Source organism: Antrostomus carolinensis, unplaced genomic scaffold, assembly GCF_000700745.2.
Source record: "Antrostomus carolinensis isolate BGI_N321 unplaced genomic scaffold, ASM70074v2 scaffold5566, whole genome shotgun sequence".
Lineage (NCBI taxonomy): Eukaryota > Metazoa > Chordata > Aves > Caprimulgiformes > Caprimulgidae > Antrostomus > Antrostomus carolinensis.
This window is the reverse complement of record NW_010322388.1, coordinates 1-15,490: the sequence shown is the minus strand read 5'-3', so window position 1 is coordinate 15,490 and position 15,490 is coordinate 1. Positions and strand designations below refer to the sequence as shown.

General features: G+C 34.9%; 1 protein-coding gene across 1 annotated transcript; it reads right to left on the bottom strand.

Annotated features, from left to right (window-relative positions):
- Positions 1–1,673: 1,673 nt before the first annotated feature.
- Positions 1,674–12,613, bottom strand: PPP2R5E (protein phosphatase 2 regulatory subunit B'epsilon; the record flags this gene model as incomplete). The annotated part of the gene is made up of 9 exons (XM_010170210.1): positions 1,674–3,045; positions 5,757–5,858; positions 8,256–8,383; positions 9,512–9,631; positions 10,487–10,537; positions 10,659–10,712; positions 11,588–11,696; positions 12,337–12,396; positions 12,483–12,613. Coding segments are annotated over 9 exons (855 nt in total), but the record flags the coding sequence as incomplete, so codon positions are not given.
- Between the last annotated feature and the right edge of the window lie 2,877 nt (positions 12,614–15,490).

Genomic DNA, 15,490 nt, shown 5'->3' with positions numbered 1-15,490 from the left:
TTCCCTTACCAGAGAGCATTCAACCTTTTCTCCTGAAACCAATATGGTACAGGACACAAGCGACCACCCAGCAACTGCTGTACGAGCAGTTAATAAAAACATTTACACAAATAAAGGTAGTTCCTGGAACTCAAGAAGCAAACAAAAGCATAATTAAAGAGACGCACTGATCACACTTGGGCCCATACGCTGCCTTCTTCTTTGCCTACAACTCCAACTGATACCAAAAGGAGCTCTGCAGAGCGGCAGGACATCGCATGTGGATTGCAGCAAACAGTGGATCCCGGGGGGTACGGTCGTATCATTATGGCAAGTGCTTCTTCATGTACATCGCACAGTGCAACCTACTGTCATATCAGCCTTTTAGAGTCAAGTGACTAATATCACATCATCTCATTCACTTTAAAGAAACATTCCTTTTCGGAAGTGATAAATCATCTATAAACTTTAGATACTCCCCACTATCCCCACATCAGAGGTAACAACAGAGGTAACAAAATATTGCAACCCTTCAGGTTCTCACCAGTTTTGTATGATCAATACCAGAATGTCATGTTAAAACCAAAAATAGTTATGAACAAACAACACTCACCTAAACTCTAAGTACAGGACAAGGTGCTTCTTCTAATCTCACATTGTTGTGTTTTACTCCACCAGGTGGAAAACATTCATTTTTTTTTTTTTCCTCCATTCTATCTCAGTTTTTCACAATGGAACATAAGTCTTTGAGCATGAGTTTAAGTCCACCCTCTTGTAAAGCATTTCACACAGAAATCACACTAGCAAATATTTTTTGGTAACAGAAATAAAAGACTGTCAAAATCAATGGGCTAAGGGATATAATTTGTTACAAATTTATTTAATCTTCAGTATTTCAGCTTGCACCTTTGCTTCAGCACTTTAAAATAAAATGTTTCAACTATGACAGTAACTGCCTAATTTACATTGCGTCCCAGTCAGTGTTCTTAAGAGAAGCTCATATTAATCCCATTAATCCCATGTTGTGTTTGGTGTTGCGTATGACTAGCTCCACTTTTTTCTTTTTTCTTTTTTTTTTTTTTCAGAATTAACAGTGTCAAGTTTTTACAAAATCGCTGAGTTTACAACATTTTTGTGTGCACAGACCCAGAAGTACAAACTGCGACCTGATAATCCTGAAACAGTCAGTAGTCTAGGAGGGAATTCTTTTTTTTTTACTTCTTTTCCGTGCCTGAAAACAAGAAAACTTCAAATCCTACTGTATATTTAAATGGTAGGAAGAAAAAATATACAAGCTTGTATTTATACTGTATTTCTATCAACGGCAACAGGTCATAAATTCATGTTTGCAACTATCACAAAGACTCATGAACACCAATTCAGTTTTATACTGTAAATACTGCTGGATTGATGGTTTAGGATTATCAATTCACTGTTGTCATATGTCTGTAACAGTTCAAATGCATCCTGGAGAAAAATCCTGAAACACATACCTTTCGGTATATAATAATGCAACTGCATTAGCTAAATATATACTGTACATAAGTCTTATCAGCATTTTACCTACCAAAGATGTAAGATTCCACTTTCAAATACAAAGCAGATAGCCAATAATGTATACTTATAATACAGCCCTCTTCTTTGTTTTTGTATATTTTTTTTGTTTGTTTTAAACAATTTGGTCACAATGCACCTTTGATATAAAAGCATTTTAAACTTTATTATTAATACTCAGAACATTAGGATTTCCAGAATTTTTTTCAGTAGCATTTGTAGAACCACTTTTGGTAACAAATACAGTAGTTAGGAATGAGCATCCAGATGAGAATGCAGAAGTATATTATCCAGAATCCTTTCCAGCTAAGACCATAGGGCTGGTATTGTGATGAGTAATAGTACTAGAACCACAAAAACACTATAGTATGTTTCTTAGAGGCTACATCCTCTTTTGCTGGAACACTTTATAAATACATATTAAAAAGTAAGGCAACAACTCCAAACAGTCCAAACTATCTCAACTCAGTTTCCAATTAGATCCAAGACCACTGGAGATCAATTTCATGCTTGCACTGTTTAGCGTTTGTCTTTATTCTTTCGAAATGGTCCAATAAAACATACTGTAATAATTTAGCAATTAGTATTTCTAAACCAACTCCAGTATGTGTGTCCAATGCCATATCACTAATACTGGTTAGGTACTGAAGTCCAGGGTGTTACCACTGCCCATTTTCGAAGGATTGTGGACACAAATTTGGATTTGCAATAAACAGGTGCACAAATCCAAAGCTCCCTTTCCTACTATGTTTATCACCTACTTGTTTTTTAACTCCTAATGTTCAAATTAAGGAAGCACCAGAGACGGCCTGGTACTAAAAAAATGCTCACACCAGTAAACAAAACTTTTATTCAGGACCTATGTTTTTTCACAGCCCTGATCTGAATGGACATTCAACTTATGAAGATGTGCAAAAGGAAAAAAAGTCAAATTACAGTAAAGTTATCCAGAGAAGGAGGATGTTACACAAACTCATAAGGAAATGACAGTCTTTTTTCTCTTTTACTATAAATACACTTAACAGTTTAGCAGAAAGACAAGCTAAATTTTAAGATTGTTCACATTTGAAAGTTGTATTATACTCTCTGCTAACGATAAATAAGGAACAGGTCCTGACAATGGAATTTGACATCGCAATTTTCATCAACAGATCTTTGAAGACTGGTTTTAAAGGAGGGTTAAAACAATGATTATGTTTGCAAAGTTCTGAGAAGTCCATCTGCTGTCCAAACTTTGGATTAAAGTCCTTATTTTTTTCCTTTACTTAGAGACAGGTATATACAGTGCTGTTGTAATAATGAAACAAATGTGAAATCTACTGTAAAGTTGCACAATACAGAAAACTGTTGCTCCATCTTCTACTACATAAATGTGTGACTCCACAGGTTAATAATGTTGTTTTGTTTTTTTGTTAAGTTGGAATTATTCCATCACGTCTAAGACCTCTCTTTAATTCCAAATCCTCCAGTTTTTTCCACAGTTCTTCACGCTCTTTCTCTTTCTTCTTCTCACTGACAGATGAAATAAAACAAAGAGTTAGCAGGAAAGAAGACTGTAGAATATTTATGTTTAAAAATATATAGTTGATATTAATTAGCATCTCTTAATTACACTGAACACCACTGCAATTTTCCTAACATATATTTAATTTTTGTAAATATTTTTCCTTTTTTTTTTTTTTTTTCATTACCTACATAAATGTCACTGAACAAAGCAGCAGGAAAAGAACATAAAACACAAGCTGAACAAAGTGACAGTGTTCATAGACACTAGCTTGTAATACAGAAGACAAGAATGCAGTGGACTTTTATTATGGAACAAATATATCATTATTATAAAAATTAACATTTCAGGACTAACTTACATTTAATTATTTTCAAGTTTGTTGAAGCAAGGTATTTTATTTTTTAATCTTAGAAATAACAGCCACTTTTAAGAACAAGCATTCCCTTGCCCTTTTAGAATCACCATTCTTTGTTACATTGACTGGTGGCTTTCATATAGCTTAGGCACCAGCCAACAGAAAGTTCAAATTACAAGATGTGTCTCTTGTTCAGTGATTTATTTTTTTCCTTACCAAATCCCTACAAGAAGATCTATGTAGCATTTGCTTTAACAACAGACTTCAATGGCTGATTTGATAAAATTAAATAGCTAACTTAACATTTGTTTTACCTGCATTATTTACTTTCTAGATTTCCTGTCTCTGCCATAGCTTACTTTGAATAAATCTCCTTGATACTACAAGGTACAAAATGTTTTCAATTTCTATTAAATCACCTGGTAGATTTAGATGAAATGGGAATCTAACAATTAACAGAGATACAGATTCTCTGTCAGTCACATTAGAGAATTACTGAAAAAATATTTCAGCTGATTAGAAACATTCCTACACATTTGTTTCAGTCAAAATGCCAACATCTTGCTCATTTATTTGAAATGTTAATTTCCCAAGAGTATTTTAAACATTTTTTATTAAAATATTTAAAACATATTTTAAAACATGTTTATTTTTTTAAAACATATAAAAAATACAAACAACTTTCAGATAAACTCCTAAATAACAATTGGAAAAAAAAAAAAGAGAGCCCACTGTCACTAGAAAGTATTTAAAATTAAACATAAGAAATAGCCTGACATTTTCAGGCTACTTACCAATATTTATCTTCTAATCATTACGAAATATATGCCTGCTTACCTAAAAGACTGTTAGAGGATGATCACCTCAGCCAGATCGCATATTTGACCCATCATAGTCATTAACATTGAACATATTTCTCCTCAAGCTTTAAGTATCAAAGCTACCCTTTTGAAATGGGATTCTATTAAGATGCCAAAGTTTTTCTGTAAACACTAAGGTAAATAACCCAGTTTACACATGCAGGTCTTTCCATGTTTTAAAATTATAAGTAGTAAATAAAAATGGTGAAACGGTTATCACCTCCCTTGGTAGGAGATACAACATCAGGAAGTACAAGAAACATTCTTTGTGCAGTTCAGTCAATAAACCTCACCCGTTATCCAGACACAGGACATACTACTACAGTGTGTGGTCCTGTTAAGAGCAGAGTTCTTCATCTTGGGGGCCAAAGTGCAATCACAAATTGATTTAAGCCACTGAGGTCCCTCAGTAAATGGCTGGATTAGATGACCAGTCCTAAGATCCTCTGCCTTTTCTGCAAGAAAATCGTGCAGTGTTGTCTAAACTGCACTAGCAGATCGAGCCTTATCTATCAACACCTGTCTAAAATTGATCTGACATCTTAGCTCAAATATATATATCCAAGTTTCTTAAAGTAAAATACTGTATTAGTGAACTAACTTGTTAAGTGTAGATTTTCTGTGTATAAAAGTTTTGTGTATGAAACAGAACAAAAGGACAGTGTGACTCCAGTCACACAGTTCAAAAAATAGGGCCTCCAAGAGACTTCAGAGACTGCACTAACCTAACAAGGTCTCATGACACGCAATGCCCATTGCTTTGCTTGGGGGAACCCTGAGTCACAGAAAAGGTATGACTCAAATGAAGCTGTAAACTGTTCACAGTTCCTGAAGTTTCCTCATTTTTTTCACCTGACACTTTGGGTAAACTGAAAATTTTGCAAAAAAATGCTGCACTATAATTGAAAAAAAAGATTAAGGAAAATAGGAGAAAAGACAAAAACCATTTTACTAGGATGGAACTAATGATCATGAGAGTGGTGTATCTAATGCAGCCTGCATGATAAAAGACTCAGATATAACAAGACCTCTGAGTAAGAAATTATAAGGGGTTGAAAGATGTCTCTGCTTTAAGACCACATCTAGCCTAGAAATAGTAGTTTGGAAAATTAAATCTTAGGGTTTTCCCTCATGTCTCTTTCCAAACCTCAGTGAGACTTTTTTGAAGTCTTGAAGCTAAGTGCTATCTTTAAACCCTTGTTTTTCTTTTATTATTGAAGATCTTGACATATTTAAGTCTTCTGGAATTAGGATTCAAAAGGAATTCCACGATGAATGCGGATTCCCAAGCAATGCAATGGGTACTGTATTTCATAAGGGGTCAAGAACAACCTGTACATGATATTATCTTACATTTTGCAAAGAGAAGGCTAGAGAGCAGGGGGAAAATGAGGCATTGTGTCTATTATGTGTGAGATTATGCAACTGCATCTGAGTGTAAGGGGAAAAACTAAATAGCAGGCCTTATGCACAGCTGACAAAAAAAGCTTTAAAAAGTTACCGCTGACGATCTGACTTGTAAGTGGCTGTCAGCTCATCAAACATGGTGCTGTTCATTTCCATAAATGCCTTCAATACATTGTAGACTAAAGCCACAATAGCCCTGTGAAATATTAAAAAAGAAAAAAGAAAGGAGTCTATTAGTTTCAGGTGAAATCAAACATGAAATAAAAGTGTCTTCTCTTACCAGCATTTCTGTGACCAATTCTGCTCCTGCAAGTATGATAATGTAAATTCTTTGATTTCAGTGCAACTACTTTTCATTAACATATTTAAACGTGAAAATCAGCTTTCATGTCTCTACTGACTACATAAATGGAGCACACTAAAACTCTAGGGGAAAAGGTAACAACAGAAAGCTATTACATATAACTACAGACTCTCCCCTCATGCTGTGGAGCAATGCCAAATGCAACTCCAGGGATTCAAATCATCGATGCTAGCAGAAGGAATAGAATATAAATATGAAATGGGAATGATTCATATTTCCTTATGATTTTTCTATGAAGTTGAATATTCAGTGCACCTATGCAAAATACAAAGCTGTATTTCAGGAGTTATTTCCTTGTACTCCTACATTTCATATTCATTTTCAATTTGTACAGCAAAAAACTCCTAAAAACCCCACAAATCCTTCAGATGAGTACTGCACTAATTGTCAAAAACTGTGTATGTGTATATATATATATATTTTAAAATATACATATATATATATAGTATCCATACACATATCTCTCTCTCTATCCTCTGCCTACTTTGCTTACTGCTGTTCCTGACCTTACCCAAAAGCCAATACACCACTGCTTATTTGAATTCATGTTAAATCTAAAACATGACAGGCATGATTTGCTCACACAGGAAGAAATGGTATATAATAGTAATAATTTCAAAAAGGCTTCAAAGGCATTCTGTCCCACAAAGGTTCAAAAAAGGTAGAATCAGTTTCCTCTTTTATAACACCTGACTGGATAACTAACTTAAAATACACTAGAATTTTCAAAGTAAGATGGGTCTGCCAATAGTCTGGTTATCTAGAGGTCAAAATTCCTTTCTGGCAGAGTTGAAGATAAAGAAACAAGAAAGCAACTGAAAAGGGAGAAGGGAAAGAAACAAATGTAAAAATAATTTCAAATTACTTGAAATAGATTCTCAATGAAGAGATCCCTGATTCACTACTATGGTTGTCATATTCAGACACAGGTCTGCTTAGGAAACAGCTCTTTAGCCAGGAGGCAGTGAATCAACATCAGAGGTGCCAGCAGACAAACTACGTGCCATTTCCCATGCTCCTCCACTCATCTATCGTTCATCTCTTTCAATAAATTTTTGGTTTTGTTGCCTGCATTTAAAAAATATTCTTATAAATACAAAAATTCTTTAAATACCTTCTTTATTTTACATGTGCCTTAACTTGGCTTGTGTGTCAAAGGTACAACATTCCTGTGGGTATGAAAACTCTGAGAACTGGGATACCACAATGCTCTCATTACCAGAGGCATCCCAGTGCATGGTACAAAGTCTGGGCAGGAGCACGGGCAGGTTAGATACTGGTAATGCACTACTGTGCCATGGAAAGTGTCTTTTTGTGACAAGCATTAGTTACAGAAGCCTTCCAGTAACATTAGATTGGTCATGAAAGCACATAACCTTGAGGTTTGGCTAGATACAGAACAAAAAGACTAATGTTTTAAAAGATGAAATATTTTACAAATACATTACAGTAAGGTCTTAAAGCAACTGGGACCTGAACATAGCACAGATCATCAAAAATACTTGCTTTACTAAATGGTAACCACCTTGACTTAGATAAACTTTTCAACTGAAATGCAGAATACATGGCAGGTAACTGTAACAGTATTTGCCACTAAAACACTTTCTATTAGGTCATTCAGTTTAAAAATAATAATTCCAAATTAATGGAATATCAATATGAAGCAATTACTCTATTACCATGCCTAATAAGAAAACAGCTGTATTTAAATAAATTTCGATAAAACAACCCAACCTAAGAATATGCTAATGTCTACATATTTCATAGATGTTCAGAAAAATGCCAGTACCAGAGGTCTACCAGAGTTATAAGTATCTTCCATGCTACAGCCACAAAGCTTTATTAATGCCAAGCAGTATTCTTCTAGACCATTTACAATCAGCCTTAAGATGTTAACCAGTTTATAAAAAACTGTGTAAGAGAAATGCCTGATGAGCAACACTTTTTCTTGAATAACAATGTAACATCTAATTTATTGTCTCCAAATTGTGAGAAGGTCTATTTTTATCCCATAAGGTACTGATTTTTGTACATATACCAGATAATTAAAAACACTTTGAGACAAGCTCAAGTACAGGCTAATTTTATATTGGCATTAACAGAGTTGCAACTGCTCATGCCAGCTTTGCATCTGGATCTCTCCCATTCAGATATTCTCCAGCGGACATTCCCTAAGTTTATCAGTAATATGTCAAATGGTAAGATAAAGAGTAATGGCAAAAAACTTACGGATTCCAGTGTTCTTTAGAAATCCTATAAAGGCTGGAAAACATGATGGGAAGTATAACATTTGAATTCTCCTCTATCAAACTCATGATGTATTCGTTATTCCAATAATAGAGCGCTCTTTCAGCCACCTTTTGAGTCAAAGGAATAAAATATTAACAGGAATTCAGATACTTATAATTTTCTAATTTTCTGAAGGAAAAACAAATCACAGAGAAATTTCACAAGGATGAATTAACCAGAATCATTAACTTTGGAATTAAAACTCTACTTTAATCAGCAGCATAACATGCATTAATGGAATTAAGTTTTTATCCTATAATTCAGATCCCACAGCATCCACTCTCTCTTTCCCCTGAGCAATATGTTGTTACTCACTGAAGATCAGGTGCAGACACTGCATTAATGCTGCAGCTGTGGAGGGGAAGGGAGAGCAGAGACAGACTTCCCATGGCCCCTCTCCCTCAATCCTGTCACTGCAGTTGGAAGGAAGAGAGCAGTGCTGGGACACCGGAGGAAGGAGATGGGGAAAGGCCCAGTAGCTGGGCTGAATAAGGGGAGGAAAGATCTTAACTGTGGGGAAGGTATCAGTGATCATATCCACCTTGGGGAGGAGATGGGGGTGGGTAGGAGTGAAAACACTGACATAAATTATGCAAAAAAACCAATGTAGTCCAAGGAAGAGCCAAAACCAGTCACATCTGCCTTTGGGCCAAGACAGGTCATCTAGCTTAATATGCAGACACTACAGGCCACGAATCCGATCTCCTCTTCACATATGATGCAATTTAAATCCTATTCATTCCCCTTCTTCCCATTATGCAATGTGAAGAAAACAAGCTATGGGGGTTCTATCACCTCTAACCAGACCTCTCCTTACAGAAGGAACTAAGCAGGAAAACAAGAATACTGCACAATGCAATGCTAAAAAACAGAGCAAATATATCCTACGTGGTCTATCAGTCCAAACACCACACAGTGAGTACCTGTCACCCACAGTCATAAGGGTTCAAAGTCTTCTTGGAAGTTTAAGGCCTTATATGTCTCAGAATGGCAAGTTCTGTGCTGTAACCCCAGATATATCTATCAAGTTATTCATGGAGCTCAGAACTAAACTTCCACTGCAACATACACTCTTACATAGAAATCCAGAAGTATTTAAAACCATGTAACATAAAATATTATTTACATTTGGGTGGGTGTTATGTTTGAAACTGAGACTATACATTCCTACACAAACAATAACCTCTACTACTGACCTGAAAATGAGGGCTAGAGACACACTTGGCAATTTGTTTAAACAAGGGTTCCTGGATTTTGACAAATTGCGACGGTTCGATTACATCCAAGATTTCCTCCAGCTCTCCTAGGAACATGACCTAAAGACAAGGAAGGAAGCACTGAACATAAAACCTCTGAATCATCTTGATCAGCAAAATACTGGTAACCCTCAAATTCTGCCACTTTAGGGAGAAATGGAAGCCTCAGTAGCTCAACAAGACTCTCTCTCAAAAAATGTTATCAGTTCTACCTTTAGCAGCTTCTGCGTTCAGTCTCTTAAAAGGAGGATGAGCGTGTGCAAATGCTGTATTTAAAGTAGCCCTGTACAACAAAATTCAGAATTGCACCAGTATACATACATGCCGAAAATCCAGCCTCATACAGGCAAAGAATTTGGCCAAGGCTACAACTTTGTTAACTAAGGTGAGTCTTAACTTTACCTCTATTTTTGGAAGCAATATTCAAAATAACGGTTTTGCTGTGTCATAAAATCTTATGAGGGAAACTCAAATTTGCATCAAGAATTTGAAATAAAATTGCAAAGGTCTAACTGCAGCTTTTACATGTTTACTAGGTAAATGCCAGACAACAAAATATCTTTCATCCTCCTTAGAAAAATACTATTCTCACACACAAACAATTCCAAATGTAACAATTTTACAGTCTATCCTCAACTACATTTATTCTCTCCTTTCTTAAAAAAAAAAAATAAATTCTCTGCAGAAGAACCAGTGTTTACTTTGTGAATAAAAACCATGGTTATCAAACTTTTCTCTTAATAGTCAAAAACATCCAAAAAAAACAGAATTCAAGTATGGAAAATCACCTGGAAGAATTAATAGCAAGATAGACCACAACATCTGCCACCTACCTGGAAATATCTAAAGATTCCTTGACTTACACTGCTGAACAAAATAACTCTTACGTTTTGTTAACATGAGCGTATCACTTACCTCTTTCTGACTGCAGGTTTTTGGCCAGAATTTCATTAAACCTCTAATGACCTAAATTGGAAGGGAAAAAAAAAAGTTGTATTTTTTGCTTTTCTTTCAACAGGCCAATCTGTTTACAATGTAAAAAAAAAAAAAAAAAAAAAAAAAAAAAAAGTATAAAATAAATACTTACTGGTTCTGTGAGTGAGGGGTCTTTCTCCAGAAACTGTACTATGCAATATGCCAGCTGTGAAGAGGCAAAGATTTAAGAAAACGAAGTTAGAACATTTCTATAAAGAAATCACAAAGGAATAATTTTGAAACAACAGAACACATTACAAAAAAAATTAAAGGTGGCAAACCAGCATATACAATAAAAATCAGAGTAACTTGGAATTCTAAATACAGTCATACAACCAATGTTTCGAAGCTTCTGTTACTGTCTGAAAATGAGTCTTTTTACACATTTTATACATCAGCAAAATCATGACAACTCCCACAAGATAAGCTGACACAGCCAAAAGCTGAATAACCTATTCAGAAAGCACAGCTTTATCAGCATAAGAAAGACTGCGCCACCTGAAAATCAGAGAGAAACGCAACAGGTATCACTTATCAGAGGAAAAATTCCATCATGAAAGCTGAATGTATAAAAGGATATATGAGAGTATAAATGTGGTATTAAGAAATCTGTGAGGGACAATGTTAAATATTATGCAAAAATGTGGCTATTAGTACTCAGAAAGTTGCCAGGGTGAGGAAGAGCCCTGACGGCACAAGGCTAAGGAAACTCAAACATCCTCTTGCAAGAGGGAATGGGAAAGGCAAACTTCTGAGAATGAGAAAAGGGCAGAGAAGAAAACCTAAAGAGAGAGTTTAGCTACTAAAAAAACTCCACAAAATATTACAGATGTATGTTACAATTTTAATTACCTAATCAGAACAGAAGACATTTATCATACAAAGTACATTAAAAGAATTTTAAAAAACCCCAAACAACCTATTGCATTTTTTTCCATATTTCAAAACTAATGTGCTAAGCAATTAAATTTCCAAAGCAACTTTAGAAAAAAAAAAAAAGTATCATTCTAACTGAGCAGAAAATATTTTTATAATTTCTACCTGTGCATGGAAGAGTGATAAACTCCTGACAGTATGTAAAGGAATCAGCACCTTCACCAGAAACTGTTTATGCTCTGCCTTAAGAGGTAAAGCAAAACCATTGATAATACTAGAAATTAGAAGAGAAATATTTGTTAGTGTTATCATCACAGAAAACATTCTTGAGGTCTGAACAAGCACTTTCTAGATTAAAATAATTTATCAGTCAGCACCTGTTTACAAATAGCAGGCTCATGGCATTTGTAAACAGGTGCTGACTTTTGTCCTGCTTTATATGAGCAGCGCAGAACTTATCTAGGTAGCAATTCAGCTCCAGCTTAGGAATAAACACATAAACAGCTGCACAAACCTGTTGCCAAACAGATAAGACCTTGTCTATGTGGTCTGCAAACTCATGTAAGCAAGGTGTTCTTGAGTAATTGACTTAGCAGAATTAGATTTACTCAAAATATTCACATGGTTAGCATGCTCAAAAAAAAAATTACAAAATTCTGCAGCATGTAAGGATGAAGTGCACAAAATTTAACACACACGCAAAATCAATCCAACACCTTTGGCTGTAACTTGCATCCAGTTATATACTCTTGGCAAAGATGTGACAGAGATTGGCACATGGGCTTAAAGATGAGCATGTGCACACAGCTGTTTTCAGAATCAGGGCTTATAGCAATACTTTTTCCGAATCCGAGACTATTCTGACGTGTCCAGAAGGGAAGTTTGAGATAGATAATAAATAAAGACTCACTTACCTTCCTAAAATTTCCAACAGTTCAGCTACGCCATTGAAGTGTTCAGTTTCATAAACAAATCTAAAAAAAAAGAAAAATTAAATATAAGTAATCTATCAATTTCCTAAAATGTTCAGAAGCATAAAGTACCTTCACTCACAACTTACCGTAGAAAAATATTATTAATCTGTTTTCGGATAAATGCTCTAAGACCCAGAAACTTGCCATAAATTCTGTGCAAGACTGTTTTTAGGTAGTCTCGTTCTCGAGGGTCTTCACTGTCAAATAGCTCCAACAGCTGTGTTTAAAGGAAAAAGAGAACTGAAACAGTAGGCATTTGACAAGTATGACACATGGACTTCTGTATACAAGTTAAATTCATGAAAGCATATGCATGTAAGAATGGGATATCTATGTTACTCAAGGTGTAGAAAGACAGTATTAAAAAAAACCCTGTTGTAACCCCAGTACAACATCACAAAACTCAACTTATTAATTTCCACTTCTGACATAACAAAACTTTGGAAATCTTCAAACAAGTAATAAAGTTCTGACTAACTGGCTCCAAACTGCTGCTGCCCTTCTCCCCCAAAATAAATAAATTCTGACATGCTGCCCTAACTACAAAACAAGACAGTTTGCTCTTACCATCTACCACTCCTTCACTCTGCAGAACTAAAAGATCCTCATCTGCTCTAATATTTTGTTCCCACAACATCATGTTAAGGTCACATTTTTCTAATTGCTTGTAATTTATATTATGAGCTCTTAAGCCTTCACAGTGATTCCATGGCCTTCACACTGTGGAAAGACTCAACAGCAAAGTCTACGCCAGCACTGGATCTGCTGTTACAGGATCTCCACCAATTGACACAAATCAAAGCATCAGGTGGAATTAATCCTGAACAAAATGGTAACTTCAATATCCAGTTTGAAAAGAAACAAACCAACAAACAACAACAGAGAACCCACCTTTACTAAGTAACTCTTAAATAAGATTTTAAAGGAGCAAAATGATTATGTGGTACTCAGTCAAAAGAGAACACCATCCAGCGTCTTGTATTGTACAAAATATATCCCAAAACACTGACACGTGAAGTTGCCTCTAAGAATTCAGGCATGAAATAAGCAGAAGGAATATCACCTGCAGATCATTTTTCTATTCTCCTTGAATTCTCTGGCACAAAAGTATGAGCTTCCCCCTACCCCTTCATCTTCATCTTTTTTGACAGCACAACATTAGCTATTCTGGCAGACATTCGGAATAAGTTAGAAGGTAAATTTTATTTAAAAACAAAACAAACCAATTAACTGAACAAAACCAAGAAAAACCCAAACTTCCCCACAAATGCACAGAAAATAGGGAATTTTAAGGCAGTAATCAAAAGCAATCAGTATCTCTCTTGCATGAAAAAGAAAGCAACCATTAACCATTCCCTGCCTTGCACGAGAAGAGAAGACAGTTTAACAAAAAGGTCTTACAAATTGATAAGATGCTGTCAGAAAATTATTAGAGGAATGGTAGAAAACAAAATTATCTTGGATTTACAAAGAGACAAATTAAATACCTATTAATAAGTAGATATGTCAGTGTATGTAGACTACCTGATCTCTGTTAAACTGCTACAGAACTCTGAGGAGATGAAAAAGAAAAAAAGATAGAAAAGGATGGTTAAAAGTTGTTAAGCTGAAGCTGCCTGGGATTTTGCTTTCTAACATCCAGTTTTAGGACTGATGTATGTATTCATCTTCACTGTTTTGGATGTTTCTGTAGCTTGTAATGAGATCCCACTATCTTTTCCTTGCAATAATAATCTGTGGTGGGAATTTCATAAGGAAATGAGGTTTGTCAGCTGCCCTCCAGAGGTTATAAACACATTGCTTTGTTCAATTAGTTCTACAGTTAAATAAACAAATAGTCACCTCATCCTTCCCCAAATAGCAAATTTCACCCAAAGATAGCAAACAGCTGGAAACACTTATGTTTTTAATTTTCTTATTGGATTGCTTTTAGGAGCAAAATATTTATATTTCCAGTTCTCTTATACAGATCCTGTGTGGAAACATTGCTGAACTAAGACTCAGTCCCTCATTAAAAAAAGCCCAAACAAAACAAAACCAAAAAAACCCCCAACAAACCAAACAATCAAAAACAAAAACCCACACCAAAACCAAAACACAATAAGACAATTATTTTGATACTTCCAATTTGTTACCAGGTTTCAATAGTAAAATCTTATTACTATGGGTAAGTTGCAAGACTTCCATATTGATTATTCTGACACTAAACATTCATAGAAAAGGGAAATAATTTTTCCAAAATAGCAACCTACATAACACAGACACTTGTGGATATATTTAATAGTATGTCTCTTAGCAACCACTGCCAACCATTTCAGACAGTATATAAGCAGGCTTTAGAAATGAACAGCATTTTATCAAAACATACAGCTGAAAGCCAGAAACACACCTACCTTCAAAAAACAAAAGCAAAAAGCAAGCAAACAAGAAAAAGCTTTAAAAATGCCCATTTAAAAAAAAAATGTCATTTTTTCATATAGGTATTCTTACTGCCAAGAAACAATTAAAGTTATTCAAATTAAAAAAAAAACAAAAAACAAAAACAAACCAACGCAAATTAATTTAGAAAGTTGATTTTAAAGATTGTTAAGTATCATGAAACAGCAAACATGTGTAATGTTCTTAAGTCTTAAACTGGTTTCCAATGTAAGTGATCTGTAGTCACAGATTCTTAGGAGTTATTCCAGACATGCAACAAATACAGTAAGAAGTCCCTTCAGGCTAAACACAAACACCTATACACACAGAGACAGGTCTACTTGTATGTATATATAAGGCTCAACAGAACTTTTTATAGAAAAATGTGAATTTTAAATTGACATGTTGTGCATAGTAATATATAAAAACCCATCACCTAACCATGTCCCAAGAACTTCTGAATTCTTAGAATTCTTTTGAACTTTTAATTTTAACACATTTTCAGATATGTAGGCTTCAAAATCCTCTATTTCCCTCATTGAGTAGATATAATTCTTTCATTTAGTAGTTTTATTAAAGACTAACAGGGTTAAAAAAAAAAAAAGTCCTTATCTTACACCCATTCTCCTGTGCTGAACTGTAACAGGTTTGAATGGCTTGAAAGAGGGTGAGTGAG